At 35.5% G+C, this 20,442-nt stretch overlaps 4 protein-coding genes across 5 annotated transcripts; all 4 read right to left on the bottom strand.

Annotated features, from left to right (window-relative positions):
* Window positions 1–312: 312 nt before the first annotated feature.
* LOC110714116 (protein disulfide-isomerase 5-2-like) lies at window positions 313–4,341 on the bottom strand. The gene is made up of 5 exons (XM_021892589.1): window positions 4,035–4,341; window positions 2,792–2,895; window positions 2,164–2,534; window positions 1,310–1,617; window positions 313–1,039 (listed from the first exon to the last, which is right to left on the bottom strand). Exons 1-5 carry the CDS (start codon window positions 4,248–4,250, stop codon window positions 752–754), a joined length of 1,287 nt encoding a protein of 428 aa, XP_021748281.1. The 5' UTR covers window positions 4,251–4,341; the 3' UTR covers window positions 313–751.
* Window positions 4,342–4,548: 207 nt separating this feature from the next.
* LOC110714085 (pentatricopeptide repeat-containing protein At4g21065-like) lies at window positions 4,549–7,277 on the bottom strand. The gene has a single exon (XM_021892555.1). The coding sequence runs from the start codon at window positions 6,683–6,685 to the stop codon at window positions 4,778–4,780; it is 1,908 nt and encodes a 635-aa protein (XP_021748247.1). The 5' UTR covers window positions 6,686–7,277; the 3' UTR covers window positions 4,549–4,777.
* Window positions 7,278–7,366: 89 nt separating this feature from the next.
* Window positions 7,367–15,194, bottom strand: LOC110714086 (putative CCA tRNA nucleotidyltransferase 2). 2 transcript variants are annotated; one of them, XM_021892557.1, is made up of 16 exons: window positions 14,829–15,194; window positions 13,867–13,997; window positions 12,925–13,042; window positions 12,112–12,164; window positions 11,540–11,589; window positions 11,329–11,427; window positions 11,122–11,231; window positions 10,881–11,008; window positions 10,337–10,403; window positions 9,391–9,474; window positions 8,910–8,972; window positions 8,665–8,809; window positions 8,242–8,403; window positions 7,910–8,004; window positions 7,751–7,829; window positions 7,367–7,620 (listed from the first exon to the last, which is right to left on the bottom strand). In XM_021892557.1, the coding sequence occupies exons 1-16, from the start codon at window positions 15,126–15,128 to the stop codon at window positions 7,616–7,618; spliced, it is 1,689 nt and encodes a 562-aa protein (XP_021748249.1). In that variant the 5' UTR covers window positions 15,129–15,194; the 3' UTR covers window positions 7,367–7,615. The 2 variants fall into 2 exon arrangements, with proteins under 2 accessions (XP_021748249.1, XP_021748248.1); XM_021892556.1 differs by having other exon boundaries at window positions 7,367–7,829; window positions 14,829–15,191.
* A 624-nt stretch (window positions 15,195–15,818) lies between these two features.
* Window positions 15,819–20,116, bottom strand: LOC110714072 (alpha-(1,4)-fucosyltransferase-like). The gene is made up of 3 exons (XM_021892537.1): window positions 19,640–20,116; window positions 16,746–16,919; window positions 15,819–16,612 (listed from the first exon to the last, which is right to left on the bottom strand). Exons 1-3 carry the CDS (start codon window positions 20,114–20,116, stop codon window positions 16,046–16,048), a joined length of 1,218 nt encoding a protein of 405 aa, XP_021748229.1. The 3' UTR covers window positions 15,819–16,045.
* Between the last annotated feature and the right edge of the window lie 326 nt (window positions 20,117–20,442).

Here is a 20,442-nt window from a genome sequence, read left to right as displayed (position 1 = left end):
ATTGATCCAACATAGGTTTCGATAAAGATACAAATGGTAACGTTCGGAGTATTTGAGAATCTTATCTACTAATCTACATATGATCACTGGTTCAATTCGACTCAGCCTAAGCCCTACACAACTATTTGGATTTGCCCCAAATACAACCCACTCTAAACTGGTCTACTTAGTTTATGGGTTGTGGATTGAACTCCCTCCTTAGTCCCAACACACAAAACTGGTTCGAACTCACAACTTTGCTAGTAAAAAACTGTTAAACTTTGCAAGTAGAATACAATTATATAGCGGTGCTTTATTGCATAATTTACTTAATAGATTTAACTTCATTCTTTTATTAAGTACTCATACAACAAATCTAAACATTGGATGGATCAAAATTCTGTTTCATTTTTCTTTACTTGCATTTGACACTGTAATTTAAAAAAAAAAAAAAAAAAAAGGAAGCAGAACCATTAATGATACTTCGTACAAAATGAACAAAGGTAAAACCAAGAAAAATGTTACAAAGCACAATAAGTTAGCAGCAACACTGGGATGACCTATAATTTGACGCCATAAGTTAGCAGCAACAATGGGGGTGACCTCATAATTTGACGCCAAACGTGATGGCAGATTCTGATACCAAAGGCAAAAGCTCGAGGAACCACTAGGTGAAGCTGTTAGAAACTCGTCTGTCTTTCTCTAAGCAATCCTGCTCCAACTTTAAGTCCAATCACGATTGAAGAGATAATCTTGAAGTTACATATATTTCCTAGTCTTCCTTGTCACCTGATCTTTGTGCTTCACTGCTATCAGGTCTCAAAGGCTGTGCACTAGCATTATCTTCATCTTCTTTACCAAGAGTTTGTATTATCATCATGACAGCTACCAGGAAAACAATGAGGAAAACTAATTTGAGGCCAATCATGGAATTCAGGAACTGCATGAATGATGGGCCACTAATCTTTTTTGATATTGTCCTTCCTTCTTTATATCCTTCGAGAAAGTGTGTTATGGCGGAACCCTGATCATCATCACCGATACTCTCTGAATCAATTACCTGGACAGAAAAGGATTAGGTGTTAGGATTTCTGCACTCTTACATCACCCGAATCCAAAATCTATAATAACAAGAATAGTAAGTCTCACTAATTGTCCCGCAAACTAAGTAAATGTAACTATGTAAGCTTGCAACCAAGCCATTAATAGTGTTTATAGTAGCTATTATTGCTGTTATATTTTGAGAAGCATGACATTTTTTTTTTTTTTTTGAGAAGCATGATCTTTGCAAAGGCTAGATGCAGATAAGGGAGATTATACGATAACTTACATTGAAATACTCCTCATTTCCATCCCAAACAACCATTTTTGGAAATTTAGTTTTTTTACTGATCTCAAATGTCTCAACGAAGTCCGGAAACTGCTGAAGACCAGCATAAGCAAATAAATAATCACGATTAGCAGAAGCAGCAGCCTTCAATAACTTTACCAGCTGTTTCGTTTTATCATCATTCTCATCCTCCACAAAAGTCAAAACAATTTTCCTATCTTCATCTCTCAACAACTTCAATGCGTCAGAATTTATAGGCAAACACAAGGGCAATACATTTTGCTTAATGAACTCCTCCATGAATTGATCTGCACATGATAAACAGGTCAACTAAGCATTTTCTTGATATGTACACATTAAAGTTCACATCTGTTAGTTCCAAAACTCCACGTTTACACATAGCAAGAAAGCAAACCTTTTTTTTTTCTTTTTCTTTTCCCCTAAAATGCAAATTGCAAATTGTAGAAGTAAGACAAAGGGACCTGATGCTAATGGAACCAAACAAATAAACAATACAACTACAACACCTTCACCTATAGAGTAAACTCTTTTAAATTTTTTTTTTTTTACTAGCCTATAATCCCAATTCCTAAACACTGCACGCTATAAAGACTGTAACAAAAGAAAAGGGATGGAAAATGGATCTGAAAGGTGCTCAACCAAAATCACAGATCGGGCATTAAATCAGTCACTGATGTGCAAATCCAACAATTTTCACAGATCAATCACTGATGTGCAATTCCAACAATTTTCAGCAATTTTGCTCCTGTTTCCATGGTCTTATTTAAAGCAAGGGATATTGCCAACAAAAATAAAAAGATTTGGTCAATTTGATGATCTGAATAAGAACCTACCGTCAAAAGGCCCATAGAATATGTTTTTCTCATCGTAAGCTGGATGGAGAGACACTAGAGCTGGTACTTTGTCAAAATCATACGATTCCATAACACTATCTGAAAAATCCTTTGCCACTGAAAACCATGCCTGTTTCTTGTATTTGATGGCAAACTTGGATATGACAGACTCATCCATTCCAAAGCCGACATAGATGGGAAAATGAGAACCAGCTTCTTCAACAAAGTTACTAATAGCAGTGTCTGAATCGAGAATAGATACATCCGGAGCAACAAATTTCTTTAAAAAACGGACAAGTAAATCAGCCTTCCTCGGTCCATTATAATCAACAGGAACACCATGCATGAAGAGCTTCAGAGTTGGAAAGCCACTGAATAACAATGAAAAGCAGAATTATTACTAACCAAATAAATCACCTTAATAAATTAATTATGCAAGATTAGCTGGAGTAACTTATCCCAGAAATATTCACTGACAGATCCAGAGCAGAGAATTAAACACAGTTTTTGGACGGAATAGTATTATACAACTTGCAATTGCATATTGTAAAGTTGTAAACGGTACAATAAGCCCTACTAAATTCAAAAATTACATAAGGTGTTCATCTGAAAAAGACCAATTACATACTCAATCTCATATTTATCACCAACACGTCTGTACTTGTCAGCATCAATTTTAGCAATCACAATGGGCTTCTCCAGTCCAGCAAGGGCAGCAGCTGCTGCATCCAACTGCATATAAAATTCAGAAACATGAATATCTTTGGTTTAAGTGATCAACTTCTGTTTTCATAATAGTATTAATTGGGTACGAGTACATGACAAAATTGAATATGTTAGAATTATTATCACAGATTAAGAATCAAATTGTAGATTTATTTGTTATTTGGGGCAAGCTGGGGGTGGACAAACAGAAGAATTGAAGAAAGGTGCATCTACTCACCTAGTGTTTTACTCCGTAAATTATAATGCGAAATTGCAAACATACAGATTTTTTCCACAGATTACTCTTCTTAAAGTTCAAAATGATTCTCATTCAAATCGAAATGATCGATTAGTATTAAAAAGTGTATATAATCTATTTCTATATGATCCATTTATCCCCTCCATACAGATATACAAGTTCCCTTATTGATTTTACCCATGATCAAGGATATGACATAATTCTAATATAAAACCATAATAAAATTTGAAGTTTCCATTCCAACATTCTCCGGTCCCTATCACTTATATAGAATAAGAATATCTTGAAAAGTCCAATCAATTTAAATAGCTAATTAATCTAACTAGTTAATTAACATTCACAATTTTGATCTAGGCATCCTAAATCATTATTCATCACTACTACTTCGGTATAGTAGGATAGCTTTCTTAAGCATAAGTAGAATCATGTCACTTGCAATCGTTGCACTATTTGAATTTACGACATCAGCACAAAACTCTACCAAACTCAAAGGGATACAGAAAACATTAGAAATTGCTAATGTATAACAATTGGTAGCATGAACAATTCAAGCAACAAATCGTATCGCCTCGAAACAAACTACTGATACACAAATTTGAAGATTGGTAAAGATTATCTCAAATAGACAGAACCTCTGCTCCTAATAGATCTCAACTACACTCAAATCAGACATGTATAATCGACATTTTGCATCAAATTCAGTAAAAGAAAAACACAATAATAAAAAGTAAAAACTTTTCGCCAATTATCCACAAAATTATACTCGATATCAAACAGAAAAAACCCTAATTATCAAAGCACACTCAAAAAAACCAATTATAACTAAATTAAGGAAAATCAAGGAAATAATAGAGTACAATAAGAAGATCTAAAAAAGCAGAAAAACAATAGGAGAGAGAAGGAGGACCTCAGGAGAGAGACGCTTGCAGTGACCACACCAAGGGGCGTAGAAATCGACGAAGACATAATCGAAGGTTGAAATCGCAGAATCAAAGTTTGAATCGTCCAAATCAATCACTTTTCCATCAATGTCGAATTGCTGTTCTTCGGCGAAGATCGAGAGGAGAGAGAAAGAGATGATCGAGAAGATGACAAGTTGAACTGCTACTGATCGTATTCGCATGGCTGCTTCTTTTCGAACTGTTTGTGTTTGTGTTTGTTTTTCTGGAGTTTAAGTTCGCGGATTCTTGTTTTGTTTCCTTTACTCGGGTTTATGGATTTAAATATAATCCTCGGAAAAATAAATATTTTTAATGTCTCGTAATGGGTTAGAATGAGACCGTCTTATTAAAAGCTAATTTTGAGTATGTCGAGTATTAGTGTATGACTACTACTATTACTCGTATTACACGAGAATATAGAAAGTTTTTGCTAAATCGTAGATTAACAATTTTGGTACATATCTAAAGTTTTAGAAAAAATAATTCTAAACTTACACAATTAAGAAATAAATATAACAAGAGAAAATACAAGAATTGTCCATGTATGACCTAAACCTATTTGATCTAATTTTACAATTGAATAATTCCACATTGATTATTGGCATTTGCCATATAACTAAAAGGGAAAATAATAATTAAAAAAATAAATAAAAATAGTAGCACAAGATTTTTACTACGTAATATTGAAAACTTCACGTCTTACAAATGATCACCAATAATCTCTACAAGAGCAAGATCCATGTTTGAAATGATGGAATCTACTTCGATCCCTAACAACGATTTCACGGTCGAAAATCTTGGATATGAGCTTAATAGCAAGGTGGCAATCAGCACACACCCTTAGGTTCTTGATTATTGTTATTGGAGTTCCTGGCAAAGTATTAATGAGCATAAAAGCAATAGCAATCTTTTCACTGTGATATGTCAAGGCAGTCTCTTTTTCTTCCTCTTCAATGTCAGCTAGCACATTTACTGTATGAGGCACATAGCCCTCCAGTCTTAGGACCTTTGTGATCTCTCTTAACATCGCGTATATTTCTTTGTCCTGAGGATGAGATCGATCTCCCATAACAAACTCATGAACACGATTCCTCAACTCAACAAGGCTGAATCCCGGTGTTTTCCTAACTCCTTCCTCCACCATTTTGGCCCTCAGTTGCTGGACATCAGTCCAACGATGCTCGGATGCATAGAGATTCGAGAGAAGCACATAATCGCCACAATGCTTAGGGTCTAATTCTAAAAGTTTAGACCTTGCAGTTTGTGCAAGAGCTAGATGCCCATGCAGTGAGCATGCACCTAATAATGTCCTCCAAATAACAGCATTTGGTTGCATTGGCATGTCTTTAATGAATTCATACGCTTCTTTCACCTTTCCTGCTCTACCAAGTAGATCAACCATACAACCATAATGCTCAATCCTCGGCGTAATTCCATACTTGTCTTTCATCTGATTGAAATAATCAAATCCTTTATCCACCATTCCACAGTGACTACAAGCATACAAGACTCCAACTAAGGTGATATCAGTTGGTGCCAGTTCTTGCACTTCCATCTCCTCGAAAAGCCGAATTGCTTCACTTCCAAACCCATTCACAGCTAACCCAACAATCAAAGACGTCCAAGATACCACACTTCTTTCTCTCATCTGATCGAAAACCATTTCTGCTTCCCTAATTCTCCCACATTTTGCATAAAAATCTAAAAGCGCGTTCACTGCGTGCAAATTCTCATTCAAGCCAACCTTACACATGTAAACATGTACTCTCCTACCCAATGCCAATGCACCAAGCTCGGCGCAAGCACATAACAAGCTCACCATTGTAAACCCATCAGGCTCAACACCTTTCAAGGTCATCTGCCTAAAAAAATCCAGAACTTCATGAGGCTTCCCATTCAAAGCAAACCCATTTATCACAGAATTCCAAGTCACAAGATTTCTAACAGGCATTTTATCAAACACCTTGTATGCACTATCAGGGTATTCACAAGTAGCATACAAATGCACCAACCCATTTTGCACAAAAACTAAAGAATCAAACCCAGTTTTAATTACAACACAATGCACCTTTTCCCCCAACTTCAAATCCAACAACTTAGAAGTTGCCTTCAATAAAAAAGGGTAAGTATGTGTATCAGGCTCAACAAGATGAACTGCTCTCATCTGGGTATACAAATCAATGGCTGGTTTAGGGTTTTCACTGAAAGCATAACCTCTAATCATGGTATTCCAGGTGAAAATATTAGGGGTTTGAATTTGGGAGAAGATTTTCTGGGCATAATCCATGGATTTGGAAAGAGAAACAGAGAAGAAGATTAGGTGTTTGGCAAGAAGAGGGTTGTGTAATGGGACACCATGTTTGATAGAAAAAGCATGAATTTGTTTGAGTTTGTGATTGGAAGAAGCAGATGATTGCAAAAGTGCAATGCATTGTTTGAGAATGAAAGGTTTTGGGTTTTCTGGGATGAATGTTTGTGTGCAGTAGAAAAACAGAGAGATGGGTTTGTGTAGTAAATTGAAAGAAAATGGTGAAAGATTTGGTTTGAAGTGCATAACTTGGTCATAATGGAGATGAAAGCTACGAACTATCAAAATACTATAACACTGAATCATCATGGAATAGCACTATGTCTTTAACTCGAATATTTATATGAAACGGAGGGAGTACTTAATTAAATATAGATAATCGAGATTTCACAAGGAGGTTGCACAATAATGCAGCGAAATTATGCATCAATGGCGATATACAAGTAATTACTAATAACAGTAGCCAGCAGATTAATTTAGCTGATTAATGAAATGGTTATGCATTTTCTTATCAATCATTGATTCAGTTCATAACAATTTGGTACTCGTACTTTATATACGAAGTATGAATGAGCTTATAAACTTAATGAGATGGATTTTGGTAGTTATTACAAAATTATTGTATCATGCACCAGAGATTGCTAAGCACATTGTTATTCCTATTAGTTTTCAAATTCTGTATATGTACATGCATGTTCATACTATATGAACTTAATGTTTGTAAATGTTTTCTATATTTGTAACTTTGCAGTAATTGGTCATGATTTTTGAAATATATGTTCAACCAACTGTCGGATTAATCCATATAATCTATCAACTGGAACCACTACATATTGATACAAATCATGGTCTTGAGTGTGGGACATAATTTTCAATTCTTATTGATATTAATCACTCATTAATATAAGCTAAAAAATAATATAATTTAAAAAAAATTGCTAAATCTACAACTTGTTTTTCCTCTACCATTTCAATTAATTCATTACCACATAGCAAAAAAAACAGTTAGCTATAAATCATTTTAAGCTTCAAAGCACTGTACATACATGACAAACATCCATACAAATTTGGCATCATTTTTGTGTTAATCACAAAATCTTTTCATCGAAGCCACCCCGTCAAAAAAAAAAGGGAAAGAAAAACTCCTCAAACTCTGTAACTTCAGCGGACCAACTCTGCATGATCGTTGACAATGAAAGATGAAAGACTGATAGCAAGGCTCCACCAAGTCTAGCAATGTTATCCTACATCATTCCGAGCGTTAGTACTTCAAGATTGCGAAGCATACTTACTCTTAAATAAGACACCTATGTCTCAAAAATGCAGAAAAAACGATTGCTTAGACATTATCGTCCATCCTTGCACGTTTTGCACCTGCTTCCCTAAGCCATTCTTGGCATTCATCTGCAGTTCCAGTAGGATGGGCAAGTTGCCATTCAATAACCTTTTGTTGCTGGAGATAACAAAGGAAAATAAATTAGGGCCAAGTATCTCAAAGAAAACCAGTATTTTACCAGGAGATGAATGTCTCACCCATTCTTTCACATTTGGTCCAGCTTTGAGGTTTAAGATACTCATAATGTCCTTTCCATTGACTAATGGCTTTGCCTCCCAAATGTTTTCCAGATCTGCACAATCAAACATTTCAGACACCATAATTGTGCATAAGTCGTACAAATTTATATCTCTGTTAAAAGAAAAAAAAAAGGATTGCAAAACTCCAGAGATGCAGATAGTCAAGAGGCAAATCTATGGATTGAAATAAAAAGTTCATAGCAATGAGTTTGTTGCAAACAGCTAGCAATCACAACAGTAGAAGTTCAATGAAATTTAGGAACTAAGACAAAGATTAGTAAGATTCTTACCTAGTTTCAAAATAACATCCTTCACCTGCTTAAACAAAGCTCTATTCTTCTCCAACTTCAAGTCCTCAGCTAATGACTCACATAAATCACCATTAGGATATAATAACGTGGATACAAGCAATGCAACTGGCCAAAAGTCTTTGATTTCTCGGAGAAGCAAGCCTGGGAGAGCAGAACAGATAATACATTTAAGAGATTTCTGTCCATGTAATAGATTTTGCAACAAGTCTCAACTGTCACAGAAAGACCAGAACCAACTATCATACAGCCTTGTTCAGTTTATTCACCACCTTCAGGAATAAAAGCAAACATCCCTTTTCTTACCCCGCTCCTAATATTATACTACAGAAAACAGATACAACCAGAGGTAACTCTTGGATTTTGGGGGAAAATAAAAACAAAATGAAGAGGAAAAAATAAAACCTGCTAATATCCGTAATTTCAGTGTCTCAGGGACATCAATAAGGATTTTCCCACAGTGAGCTTCAGCATGTTGCACATCCTTTTCAGACGTAATACAAGAAATTAAAGGAATAAATTTCTCAGCTGCACGGTGTACACTTATAACCTAATAAGGGAAGGAAATTATCATATCATGAGGAGGTCACCCAGAAAGCAAAGTAACAAAGCCTTAACAATATCATGAGCCCCAAGGAATCAGAACTAACTGTTTCAGCATCCTTAGATTTAAGTTTGAGAGAATTTCGAAAAATGAAATCAACCACAGGGACCTGCAAAACCAGGGAAAAAAAAACAGTAAACTAAAGGCATGAAGATGACAAATCAGCAGCTTTTGATCACTTGACAGTTGACAACACAGTCCAATAATATAATTTATAAGCATGAAATATATCTTTACATGATAATTTCTGATGATATATTATCATAAGCCAATATAACCAAATTTCCACCTATCCAAATATTTACTTTTCAGTTGAGCATAATTTTCAGGAAAAAAAATAGTACTAACAAGTAATATTAAGGGTAAAATCATAAACTGAACATTAACATCTAAGAAAGCAAAACAAGCATTAAGTATGACAAAAGAGCCTTTCAACAGGTAAAAAATCTTTCATCACCTCTTGAGAACAGCATAGAACTGAGTGTTATGAACAAAGGGGGCAGGGATGCTAATTAACTAAAGGTTACCTTTTTCTTCTTATTATCTCTGTACACCATGCTCCTTAGTGGAAGAAATAAAGCAGAATATAAGCACAACCGCCTCTGTTCATCCTGAAATTATTAAGACATAACAATTCAAACCAAAATCACCACCACCCTAGCAACACACAAGAAATGCATGCAGCCTTCAAATATATGTATATTGTTACAACAAATAAACTGTTCTTCAAGATCAGCTTTCAGAAAATTGTTTAGTAAGGTTAAGGCCTAAAACAACATAGAATAAAAGTTTTGGTAATTTGGTCTGATTTAATCTCTTCCCTAATGCTTTGTTTGGATAGCAAAGAAGGAAGGAAAAGAAGGGGAGGGAAAATGGAGGAAGGGAAGGGAAAAGAAAGGGAGGGGGAGGTGAGCTTCATTTTCCCTCCAAATCTCTCCAATTTTGGAGAGATTATGGTTATTATAGAGAGAGGGAAAATGGATCCCTCTCTCTCCTTCCCCTTCCTTCCCCCAATCTTTTACCCAAACAAGAGATTTTGTCCCCCTCCATTTCTCTTCTCTTCTTTTCCTTTCATTTCTTCCTATCCAAACAAAGTGTAAATATTGCATGTGAGGTCTATGGTAAGATAACTTTTGGAGGTGTTTTCATTCATCCTGAGAGAGAGAGCTTCTGGCAAGGCAAAAATTTGCCAGAATGGGAAATCAGGATTTAGGTTATCAATGATTGTGCTGTGCTTTCATTAACATGGCCAATTAAATCTTTTAATGTCCCTCCTAATACTTTAGTTAGAAAGTCAAGCTCCACCATTCCTTCCAAATCATTATATTGTATAAGTTGCTATAATTCACTTGATCACGAGATAGGCCAAAATGATATCTATTACTAGTATAATACAAAAGGAAACATTAATAATCAAAAACAGAGGATTTACATCACATAAGCATGAAAGAGATGTGATAAATGTAAACTGACATTTAAGTTAAGAGATTCCAGTGACTGAATAAGTCTCAGTGCTGTATCCATAAAAGCAAGACAGAACCTGTAGGCAAAGAGATGGTGAGCATACAATAACAACAACAACAACAAAGCTTTAGTTAATAATAATTTATTTATTTTAATAATAATAATATAAATATAATACAAGTAATAAACAAAACAAAAAAATTCATTCACATCATTTTAATCATTTTATTTTGATTTCTAGTGCACGCCAATAATATATACCCTTTATTCAGCTTAATAATTTCACGTTTATGATTGAAGAAAATAAATACTTGAGAATTCATAAACATCCAAAGATAAGGATTCTAAAGGGAGACAGCTGCACTAGCCACTAGCAAAGAGTTTTCAAGATAAAGCAATTAAGATGTTGCCAATAACAACTTTTTTAAGTAACAAACAATAATGATGACAGTATCTCAGCCAGATTATGTGCTCTGATAAATAGGAGCTGAAAGCTTCTAACGCTAATGAATTAACTGAGGATGAGGTTAGCGAAGTATAGAATGGATCAAACCTATCACATTCTTCTGGTAGTGAAGGCTCGACATTTGAAGGAACATTAAAAACAATCCAAAATAATTGCAAATCACGGATATAGGTCACGGCTTTAACAGGTTCATTTCCCCCAATCATGAGATCTACCTGCAAAACGCCAAAAATATATGAAAACATGAATTAGTTGATCAGAACAGGTGAAAGGAGCAACAGAAGGCCAAAGGACCATTCTGCATCAAGAAAAATATTTTTAAACATACTTCATGACCGATCCTTTCCCTGCTTATCTTCTCTTTGATGGCATCTCTAACTTCATCAGAAGCTGCAGCTTCCTTTAGTCCCTCATCTAGCACAAAACAAAACCTTGCACCTAAAAGATGATCAAAACAATTAAACATGATTACATGCAAGGACGAGATACGAGAGCATAAATATTAGAAGAAAGCAATCTGGTCAGAGATACATACCAAAGCGGATAGCTCGAAGAACACGCAATGGGTCATCCAAAAATGTCTCCTTTGGGGGCAGAGGAGTGACTATTTTTCCTGACTTCAGATCTGTAATGCCTGCCATCAGAATAAGATGCAGCAAACAAAGTATCAGATAGATAGATGGTTAACAGAGAGTATAATCTTCCTTAGAATATGTGAACCCCACAATTTATACATCCAAACTAACCTCTTCCAGTAAAATCTTCTACAGAATCAGAATTGATATTGTAGAACAAGCTGTCACATAAAAAAATGTCAATGTAATTAAAAAGACATTTACAAGATCAAATTCTTATTGCAAACTTAACATACAGGAATAAAGGATTTAAGAGACATGTTTGAAGACATCAATTAAGATCAAGTTCTTCAGAGAATATATGCAATATTTGCTGACTACTGAATAGATATTTACAAGCTATTACAACAAATATTCCCCTTTAAATGAAAAGAAGTAAAATTGCATTTCAACGTAAATTATGTGAAGTTGTGAACAGTTCTGATAACGGTTCACATAATCACATCCTACAAAATGTCGAAGGTTAAAGATGAAACAACATGTAATTATAATTTTTTTTTGATTGAATAGATATACTCTTCTCTTACAAAATATTCTCAATGTCTCAGAAAGCCCAAGAGAACATACACCAAAGCATACTCGGTGAGAGGAAATGAAGATTCAACTTTTTGACCAAAGTAATTGTTCATTTTTCTTCCGTAATTTAACTTGGAATAAGAAAATTGAAGCAAAATATGAATTACCTGTTTATAGTCAAATCCCTCCTATACGCATCCTCTTCTGGGGTGCCAAATCTCTGTAATTTAAACCAAAGTCAATCAGAAACACCTACATTAGCCGTCCATAACTGGCCAAACCTAAGCAACAAACTGGCTTACCAAGAGCGGCAGATCCACATTAATTGTTTTACCAATTGGCATGGTTCATTAATCTAACATTTTCCATCAATAATACTTTGAATATTAATGATAAAATGAGAAGGCCCGGAACCTGAACCTGGGTCTCTAGTCATTAGCTACTGAACGGGACCATGGCCTGCCTCAGACCGGCTACAGTGAGGGCCATAATGCACCTGAACCAGTTGAGGCTAGCCCATGTCCACCTCAACCTTCCAGTAAAAATGTCATCTAATAGCATTATGGCATTACTATAACTCTCTAAAGGATAATGTTCAGTCGCTGGGACTTGGGAGGGGATGGAACGGAACTTGACCTTTCTACGACAATTTCATTAAAAAATTTCAAAAAATGAAAAGGCTTTGGATAAATCATGAAAAGGAGAATTAAAACGACATACAGGTCCAAGTAAGGTTTCATCCAAAGGGAGAAACAACACCTAGAAATATGTGGTTACTTCCAACCACATACAGGTTCGAGTAAGGTTTCATCCAAAGGGAGAAACAACTCACAATTTAGAACAATTCAAATGATCATAGATGTATGAAGTCTAAATATAACCCCTCACAATCTCGCATGTGAGTTCCCTATGAGCTGAGCATATAGTTGAATGACCGGAAATATATAGTCTAAATAAGTAGTATAACGATTTTTATTTACCATGGTAGGGATGCGGCTGTTTTCACAGTAATCTTCAGCCCTTAAATTTACAAAATCAATCCAAAGATCAAGAAGGCGCATCCTTGCAGTTTCCAAGTGTTTGGATTGATCAGGGTTACTGCAAAGAAAAGATCTTCATCGATTCACATACACACACATGTAACAGTGAATATACAGAGAGTATTTTGAACTATTGACCATGTATCACAAGTTTACAAATAAGAGGTAATTTCAGTAACTGCATTATAAGATGGTGGCAAATTCAATAAATTTGGAACCTCATATTAATTTACAAACAGAAACCAGTTCCAGGTATTTGGCTTACTCATAAAGGTAGGATTAGCATATATTCTCAAAGCCTTGAATAATATTTAATTGCTCCATACATATATCCCCTAATTTGAAACCATCACTTTTTAAGTTATAAGGATTATTATCTCTTCTCAAAACCACTACTGCTGCACACCCACCTTATAAAGTAAGTAAGCATGGATTGCTTATCTTTCAATTTATGCAAAGATTGCTATTCCTGACAATAAAATTTTTACCTAAGAGTGAAGATAACTGTTGATAAATAGTTGAAATTATCTGACAAAGCTTGGTGAAGATTGTGCATCTTGCATATATTTTAGAAAGAGAAAGGAGAAAAAGAAAAGGTTTGGACATGGTATGTATATACTACATCAGTATCACTTAGCATTCATCATTTTCAAAGTCCATTTACCAAAGAAAAATCCCCATGGAAGGAGTAAAATACATTGTACCAGCTAAAGGTCCTGCCATAACAAAGCAAAATTGAAGCAACAGAGAAAAATGCAAGAGGTATTAGGGAAAGCTAAGATGAAACTGAGGTCATATTGGGGGGAGGGGGGGAGAAACAGAGAGAGAGAACTGATACAGAAAAAAGATATCAAATGAGTGTATATGCAGTTATGCACATACCATTGAATCACGCCAATTCCCTGAACATCTTCTCCTGTCTTCAATAGGTACTCATTGATCTTTTCACAAAATTCTCTACCCAACATGTTATCAATAGCAACATCAATGTCATAACAATCTTTTCCTAGAAGCTGCATAAATAAATAAAAAAAATTAAGTGAGAATCAATGCAAGTGAACGATATAGAGAATTAGAGACAGGATAATCTACTACCCTCCACATATGTTAAAACCTACTTTGGCCGTCGCCTGTTTTTTAATGACCCGATTCCCTACCTTCTGCAATGATATGCAGCTCAAGAATCATCCAGATTCACCAAATTTAACCCTCATAAACAAAAGAAAATCAAAGTAGGATCGAGAGAGCACAACAATACAATATGGAAGTCACTACAAATCTACAATTAATAAAGTTCACCAAGCAAATGTATTAGACTTGCTTGCCCTGATTTCATCAAAGCTTAACAGGCTTACTTTCAGATGATCATCATGCCTACAAAGCATCCCAAATAATCAAATATGACTCAATCTAAACTAAAATCCCTCCAAAATGAGCATACACTCAAATCAAAGCAACCCCATTTGAGCCTTTCCCTTTCGTTCCCAATATATAGGAGGCAAATTCAGTCCCATTAACACCTACAAAACGGCAATCAAAGTTTTGCAACCCACCAATAAATTTTACAACCCTCAAACAAAATCAATTCAATCAACTATACACAAATTGAACAGTTTTCCAAACATTCTCCATGGGGTTCTCAACCACTATAGGTAAAACAAAGCATATAAATTAACATGCTTACTTCAATTTCACAAGTATTACACAGAAAAATATAAAAATTAAATCTTCAAAAATGTAAATACCCATAAATATTTACCAAAAAAACTCAACAAATTATTACACAATCATCAAATTATGAGCAAAATAACTGTTAATCTATCAAATATTAACAAAAAGTAGACCTTATCTCGGACCCAACCGCCAGCAACACGGAGCTGGGTGTCAAGATTGAAGTGATGAAGGACACCTTTAAGGCGTTGGAAAATGAGAGACTCCTTCTCAGTGAGATGAATTTGGTCTTTGACTTGGATTGGCAAGTGGGGTTCCGACGCCATGGTTGCTCTGCAACGTAGGGTTTTAGGAGGGTTCAACAGAAATGGGGTTTTCAGAGGAAGAAGAAGAAGAGGGTGATGGAGGAGAGAGAATGAATATTTAGGGTAGCTTATAAACCGGTTTGCACTTGGCGCCAGTACTCTCATCATTCTTTCTCCATTTCTGTGATTTCACTCCTTTTGTCTAAAATAGCCAAGCCTTTCACCAGTAGACCGTTTGATGTATACTGAAGATTAGTGCATTAACCCTTGTTTGAGAATTTTTTGGACCCGATCCATCCTCGACCGATACTGAGTTTAATTACCGTCAGTTGATGAATATCAGAAGAGAACACTTAAGAAAAATCCCTCCTAAATTTAACTTGGTGAAATTTAACCTCTGCGTTCATGCCTAAAAGTCTGAGAGCTAACCCTCTATCTCATCGAGAAAAAGTCTGAGAGCTAGCCCTCTATCTCATCGAGAGAGTGAGTGTACAGAATAGACCATTAAACATAAACGTCTGTTGATTTACCTGTTAATTTGAAAAGAAAAGAAAAAAGAAAGAAAATCAAGTCAAGTTTTGTTAGTAAACAAATTCATTTCACTGTTACTTCTAAGTTTTTAGTAAATGGCTAGGTTTTGGACGATTTTGAACATATATGCTTTACAACAGTAGATCGAAAAAAAATTTGAGCAACCATGCCAGCTTATGTCAAAACTTGTTCTTGATTCATAGCTGTTTGTTTCAAGATAGTTACACCTTTCAAACTTATAAACAAGGCAAATCTAATCAACACACAGGTCAGGCCACCAAACATAGGCCATTATAAGGTGAAGTAATTGAAGGCGAAGAAATTCCAAAAAGACAACCAAAAAAATTTTATCTAGTGACTTTCATTCTCACTACAATAAATATAGTATTTCTCAAAATCATACAACCTATTCGTATCCCCTTTAACACCTAACAAATGGACATAAATTTACAGGTCAGGCATTTCCGTCTCAGAAATCCAGTATCTAAATTCCAAAATTTCAAGGAAAAAAATCAGCAGATGACTCCCCACCATTGGAGATGATAAGCAAATCACTAAGCTTTGGCACTCCTTCCACCCTGTCTACTAATGGCCTCACATAAGCGGCAGGGTAACGTATCAATGCTCGTTGCACGAGTCTTTCCATAGTTACCAAGCACACCACATCTTCTCCAAGCATGATATTCCGCATAAGCAACAGGGTCGTTAGCAAGTGTCTTGATGTAAGACGCTAGTGCCTCTAATGAACTAAACTTACTACCATCTATTATCGAATTTGGGGGAACAAAGTCCCATACATTTGGTGCCCCAAAATAGATCGGAACAGATCCAGCATCAAGGGCATAATACAGTTTCTCAGTGACATAGCTCTCAGTCATAGTGTTCTCAATAGCAAGGACAAACTTGTAGTGAGACATGGCACAATGTAAATGATCCCACCATTTCGGAGCAGAGGTAAGGTCCTTCATACATTCTGGATACATAGAAAGTGCCTTGTCCAGGCCACCAACATTGTTTAAGCACTTCCCAAAAGAATGATGAGGTAATAAAGCAAGAAGTCTCTTGGCACGGTCATTTCTATCAGGAAGGCAACGAGATGATGACCAGTATACAAGAGTGTCCTGAAATCAGAGATTCAACATCAGGTAAAGGCGTAAAGCATAAAAGCAAGCAATAGAGAGTTTAAGGGCAGGGGGTGGGGATCAAATATGGTGGCCTTAGTTTTGCTAAAAAAATATAAAATAAAAGACTTACATTCTTCTTTTGAGAAGACACTTGGTAATTACGATTGTTGTGAAAAAGGCCTCCAGCATATGTTGCCTGCACATCATCCTCAGCATGATAGCTAATAAAAATATCCTCACGTCCTGACCGTCTCCTACCAGCCTCAAGATCCATGTAGATGCGTAGTGGGTCGCCCATGCGTCTCTGAAGAAATGAGCAAGTCTTTATAGCATCTAGTTGATAGAGAACAGAGATATGGTACCTTATTCATTACTCATGGCTGAAAGTAAAACCACTTGGAGGATGTTTAATCCGGGAGCTACATATATCACAGTATCACACGCATAAATTAACTAGAAACAAAGGAATTATGACCGTTTAATATCGAACTCTCCCAAGGTACATACATAAAGGCTAGAATACATCTATTCTTAAATGATACAAGCTGATGAATAACATTGCTCAAGGGCACATTAACACGTCCATTAAACATTTGTTCCTGGGATGACAAAAGCTAGATGAATCATGCCGTGAACACACAACATCAATGTCAATTTAAAATCATGTGACTCGATTGTCAGAAAACTCAGAAATTCAGAACATACACAGATTGCTATTTACAAATGCCTTTAGTCACAAGCTCACAAATGATGAACTACAATGTTTGTAAAAAATACATATTTTATCACAACTATACCTATTGGCCTTTCAGCAGTCATATGATAGCATCATCAACTTTCCAACTTCTAATTCTCATCTACAATCGTAAACAGAGCCACATGTTATGGTGGCCTTGGTATAATGATGAGTTTCTAACACCGCACATTTGTCCAGCTTGGAACCCCCAAAGCATAATAACATAGAGTTGAGCATAAAAACATATGTATGCCGAAACTCAAAGTACTATATTGGATAGAGATATGTTCTCAGAAGCATGCCAGCATCTTCAAATAACCCAATACAAGCACATATCAAACTAAAGAAAATAACACCGCACATTTGTCCAGCTTGGAACCCCCAAAGCATAATAACAGAGAATTGAGCATAAAAACATATGTATGCCGAAACTCAAAGTACTATATTGGATAGAGATATGTCCTCAGAAGCATGTCAGCATCTTCAAATAACCCAATACAAGCACATATCAAACCAAAGAAACAATCTTCCTTCCTAGATATCTATCAGCAGCATCTTCAGATAACCCAACACAAGCACATATCAAACTACAGAAACAATCCTCCTTCTTAGTACCTTTGAAACCCAACATTCCCCTTATAACAAAAAACTATTGATTAGAAGCTATGCATACCACAAGTTCACAACTGTATCAAATCCCAAAAGCCTGATAGATTCATAGATATGGAGCACTCATTCAATGACAAATCTCCCATAAACTACATAATCCTCCAATTAACTCTGAAGACCATACCAGTATAGTTTACCGAACACCCAACAAGTAATGGTTTATAATTGCTCTCTGCAGTCAAAAAATTTTAAGTGATTGAACCCACCTACTGCACAACTGTCATGTATTCACTACTCAGCCTGACTTGTGCACATTGCCAAGGTTAATTTTCCGAACAATAGCTCATTTTTCACTAATAAGGTTTAAAATAAAGAAGTTCAAAAATAAGGGGTTTATACCATTGAACCATTCCTAGGGTGACACAAGCTAGATGCACAATATTGCTAAGGTCACATCTAACATTTGCTATCACCTTAACAATTTAACATTCAGCAAGTTAATCCCAGAACATGCCAATTTCTAACAAGGAGAACAGGAGATAAGCACAGCAAGATAAGGGACGCACCTTGTAAGTATTAAATTAACCTATCTCAAAGTCAAATTGTAACCTAATGCCTAGACAAGGAAAGCAAAATTTGGAGTCATTAGCCTGATTTGGTGTTTTCACATTCAATTCTTTACAAAGCAAAATTACCTACAGAAGTTCGGGTAATAAAACATCTCTAAAAACAGATTTCATTAGAATCACACCTAAATGAACAACTGAACACCTATTGCCCATTCGACAGTACCAATATAACAGAGGCCTTAACCCTTAAGTCTCTTCTGTGATAGATATTGACACTAATGGTAATTATTGTATGATGGGCATTCAAACAGCATGTGACATATATTCAACTTTAAAGTACCTCTCCCCTAAAGATTCATGCACTAAGAGAGTACTATTAAAACCTATTCAACACACCAAACACTAACTACAACATTTTATCAGGTATTCTTTCTTCTTCATCAGATAATCCCCCAAAAGCACAAATCAAATCAACAATTTTTGCCGTTGATCAGCAGGTCCAAGCAATCATATTGGCTCCAAGCATCTCATAGTCTCTGAATAGATACTGCTACAAAAGCTCAATGTCTATGTCCTGTTACAATGTGTCAGCGTGTACGCTTATCAATGTTACCAGTCATTTTATATCTTTACAATCAAAAATAAAACCCTTTACTAAGTACTACCATAGAACAGCACTGTCTGACACTATAAAATTTCATTAGCCAGCTTTGACTACAACAGGTTAATTTGATTTCCAAAAAAAAGGAGCAGTCTAAACTCTAAAGAGTAACTATTCACTACATCATAGTTCACCAAACTATTCACACTATACCATATCTCAATAGTCATATCTACCTCATGATGCAACCATGATCAAACAAGATCAAAACATACACAACATTCTCTCCCGCCCGGCGATCCGAAGACAGAAAAATGATCTTCCATGCAATCCCAAATTCCTGTCACAACACTTGATAATCCCCTCTTAACACCAAATGCATAACAAATCACATTCATAAACATCAAATCACAAGAACCACACACATTTCCAATACTATAAATTAATATGTATACAATCATCACAATATAAACATAATAAACTATATAATAAATTTTGAAAAGGTATACCTGCAAAGGAGGAGTAGTGGTTTCAAACAAAAGGGCATCAGGAGGATCAGCAAGAACAGAAGATTTAGTCCAAAAACAGCTTAACCCACATTTACATTCATACAAATTCTCCAAATTATCAGGAATCCAAGTCCACCCTTTTACCAACACATTCACATGCTTCAATTTCAACTCTTTTCCACACCCAATTCCCCCTTCCAAATCACTAAATTGCAACGAATTTGAAACATTGGAGAAACCCCAATTCTCAAACTTTTCCCTAAATTTCGGGCAACCCACTTCAGAATCCCATTTTCTGAACGCACTCAACAAGTCGGTAAATGGGTCGGGTTTACTTGATTTGATTGATAAGTCATTAAGAGAAGAAGAAGCATAAGATGAAAATTGGAAGAATCCAGAAAAGAAGAGAAGGAAAAAGATTGAAATTGATAGCATAATTGTTATGGCAATTGGATTTAATAAAGGTTTCGAGCGCATGACGAACAAAAATTCTCCAGGTTTTCTCTCTCCTCCCTTACTTTTGAAGTTTGAGAAGAGAGAGAAAGCTTGTGTTTTCTGTAATGCTGAATTTTCAAGTTTTCTTCTGTCTCTGCTGCTGTTTTTCTTTTCTTTTTTTTTTCTTTTTTTTCTCTGTCTTCTATTTCTTTTACTCAATGGTCACTTGATTAGTAATTTGTACGTAGTAATTTGCAGAATTATTTGCGAAATGTCCGTTTAACATTCGGCCCAAACATTAGTATGAACTTATGGCTTATAGTCTTTTTTTTTTTTTTTTTGACATTTCAGTTGGACCTGGATTTAGC

Source organism: Chenopodium quinoa, unplaced genomic scaffold (assembly GCF_001683475.1).
Source record: "Chenopodium quinoa cultivar QQ74 unplaced genomic scaffold, ASM168347v1, whole genome shotgun sequence".
Taxonomy (NCBI): domain Eukaryota; kingdom Viridiplantae; phylum Streptophyta; class Magnoliopsida; order Caryophyllales; family Amaranthaceae; genus Chenopodium; species Chenopodium quinoa.
This window is presented reverse-complemented; position numbering and strand designations above follow the sequence as displayed.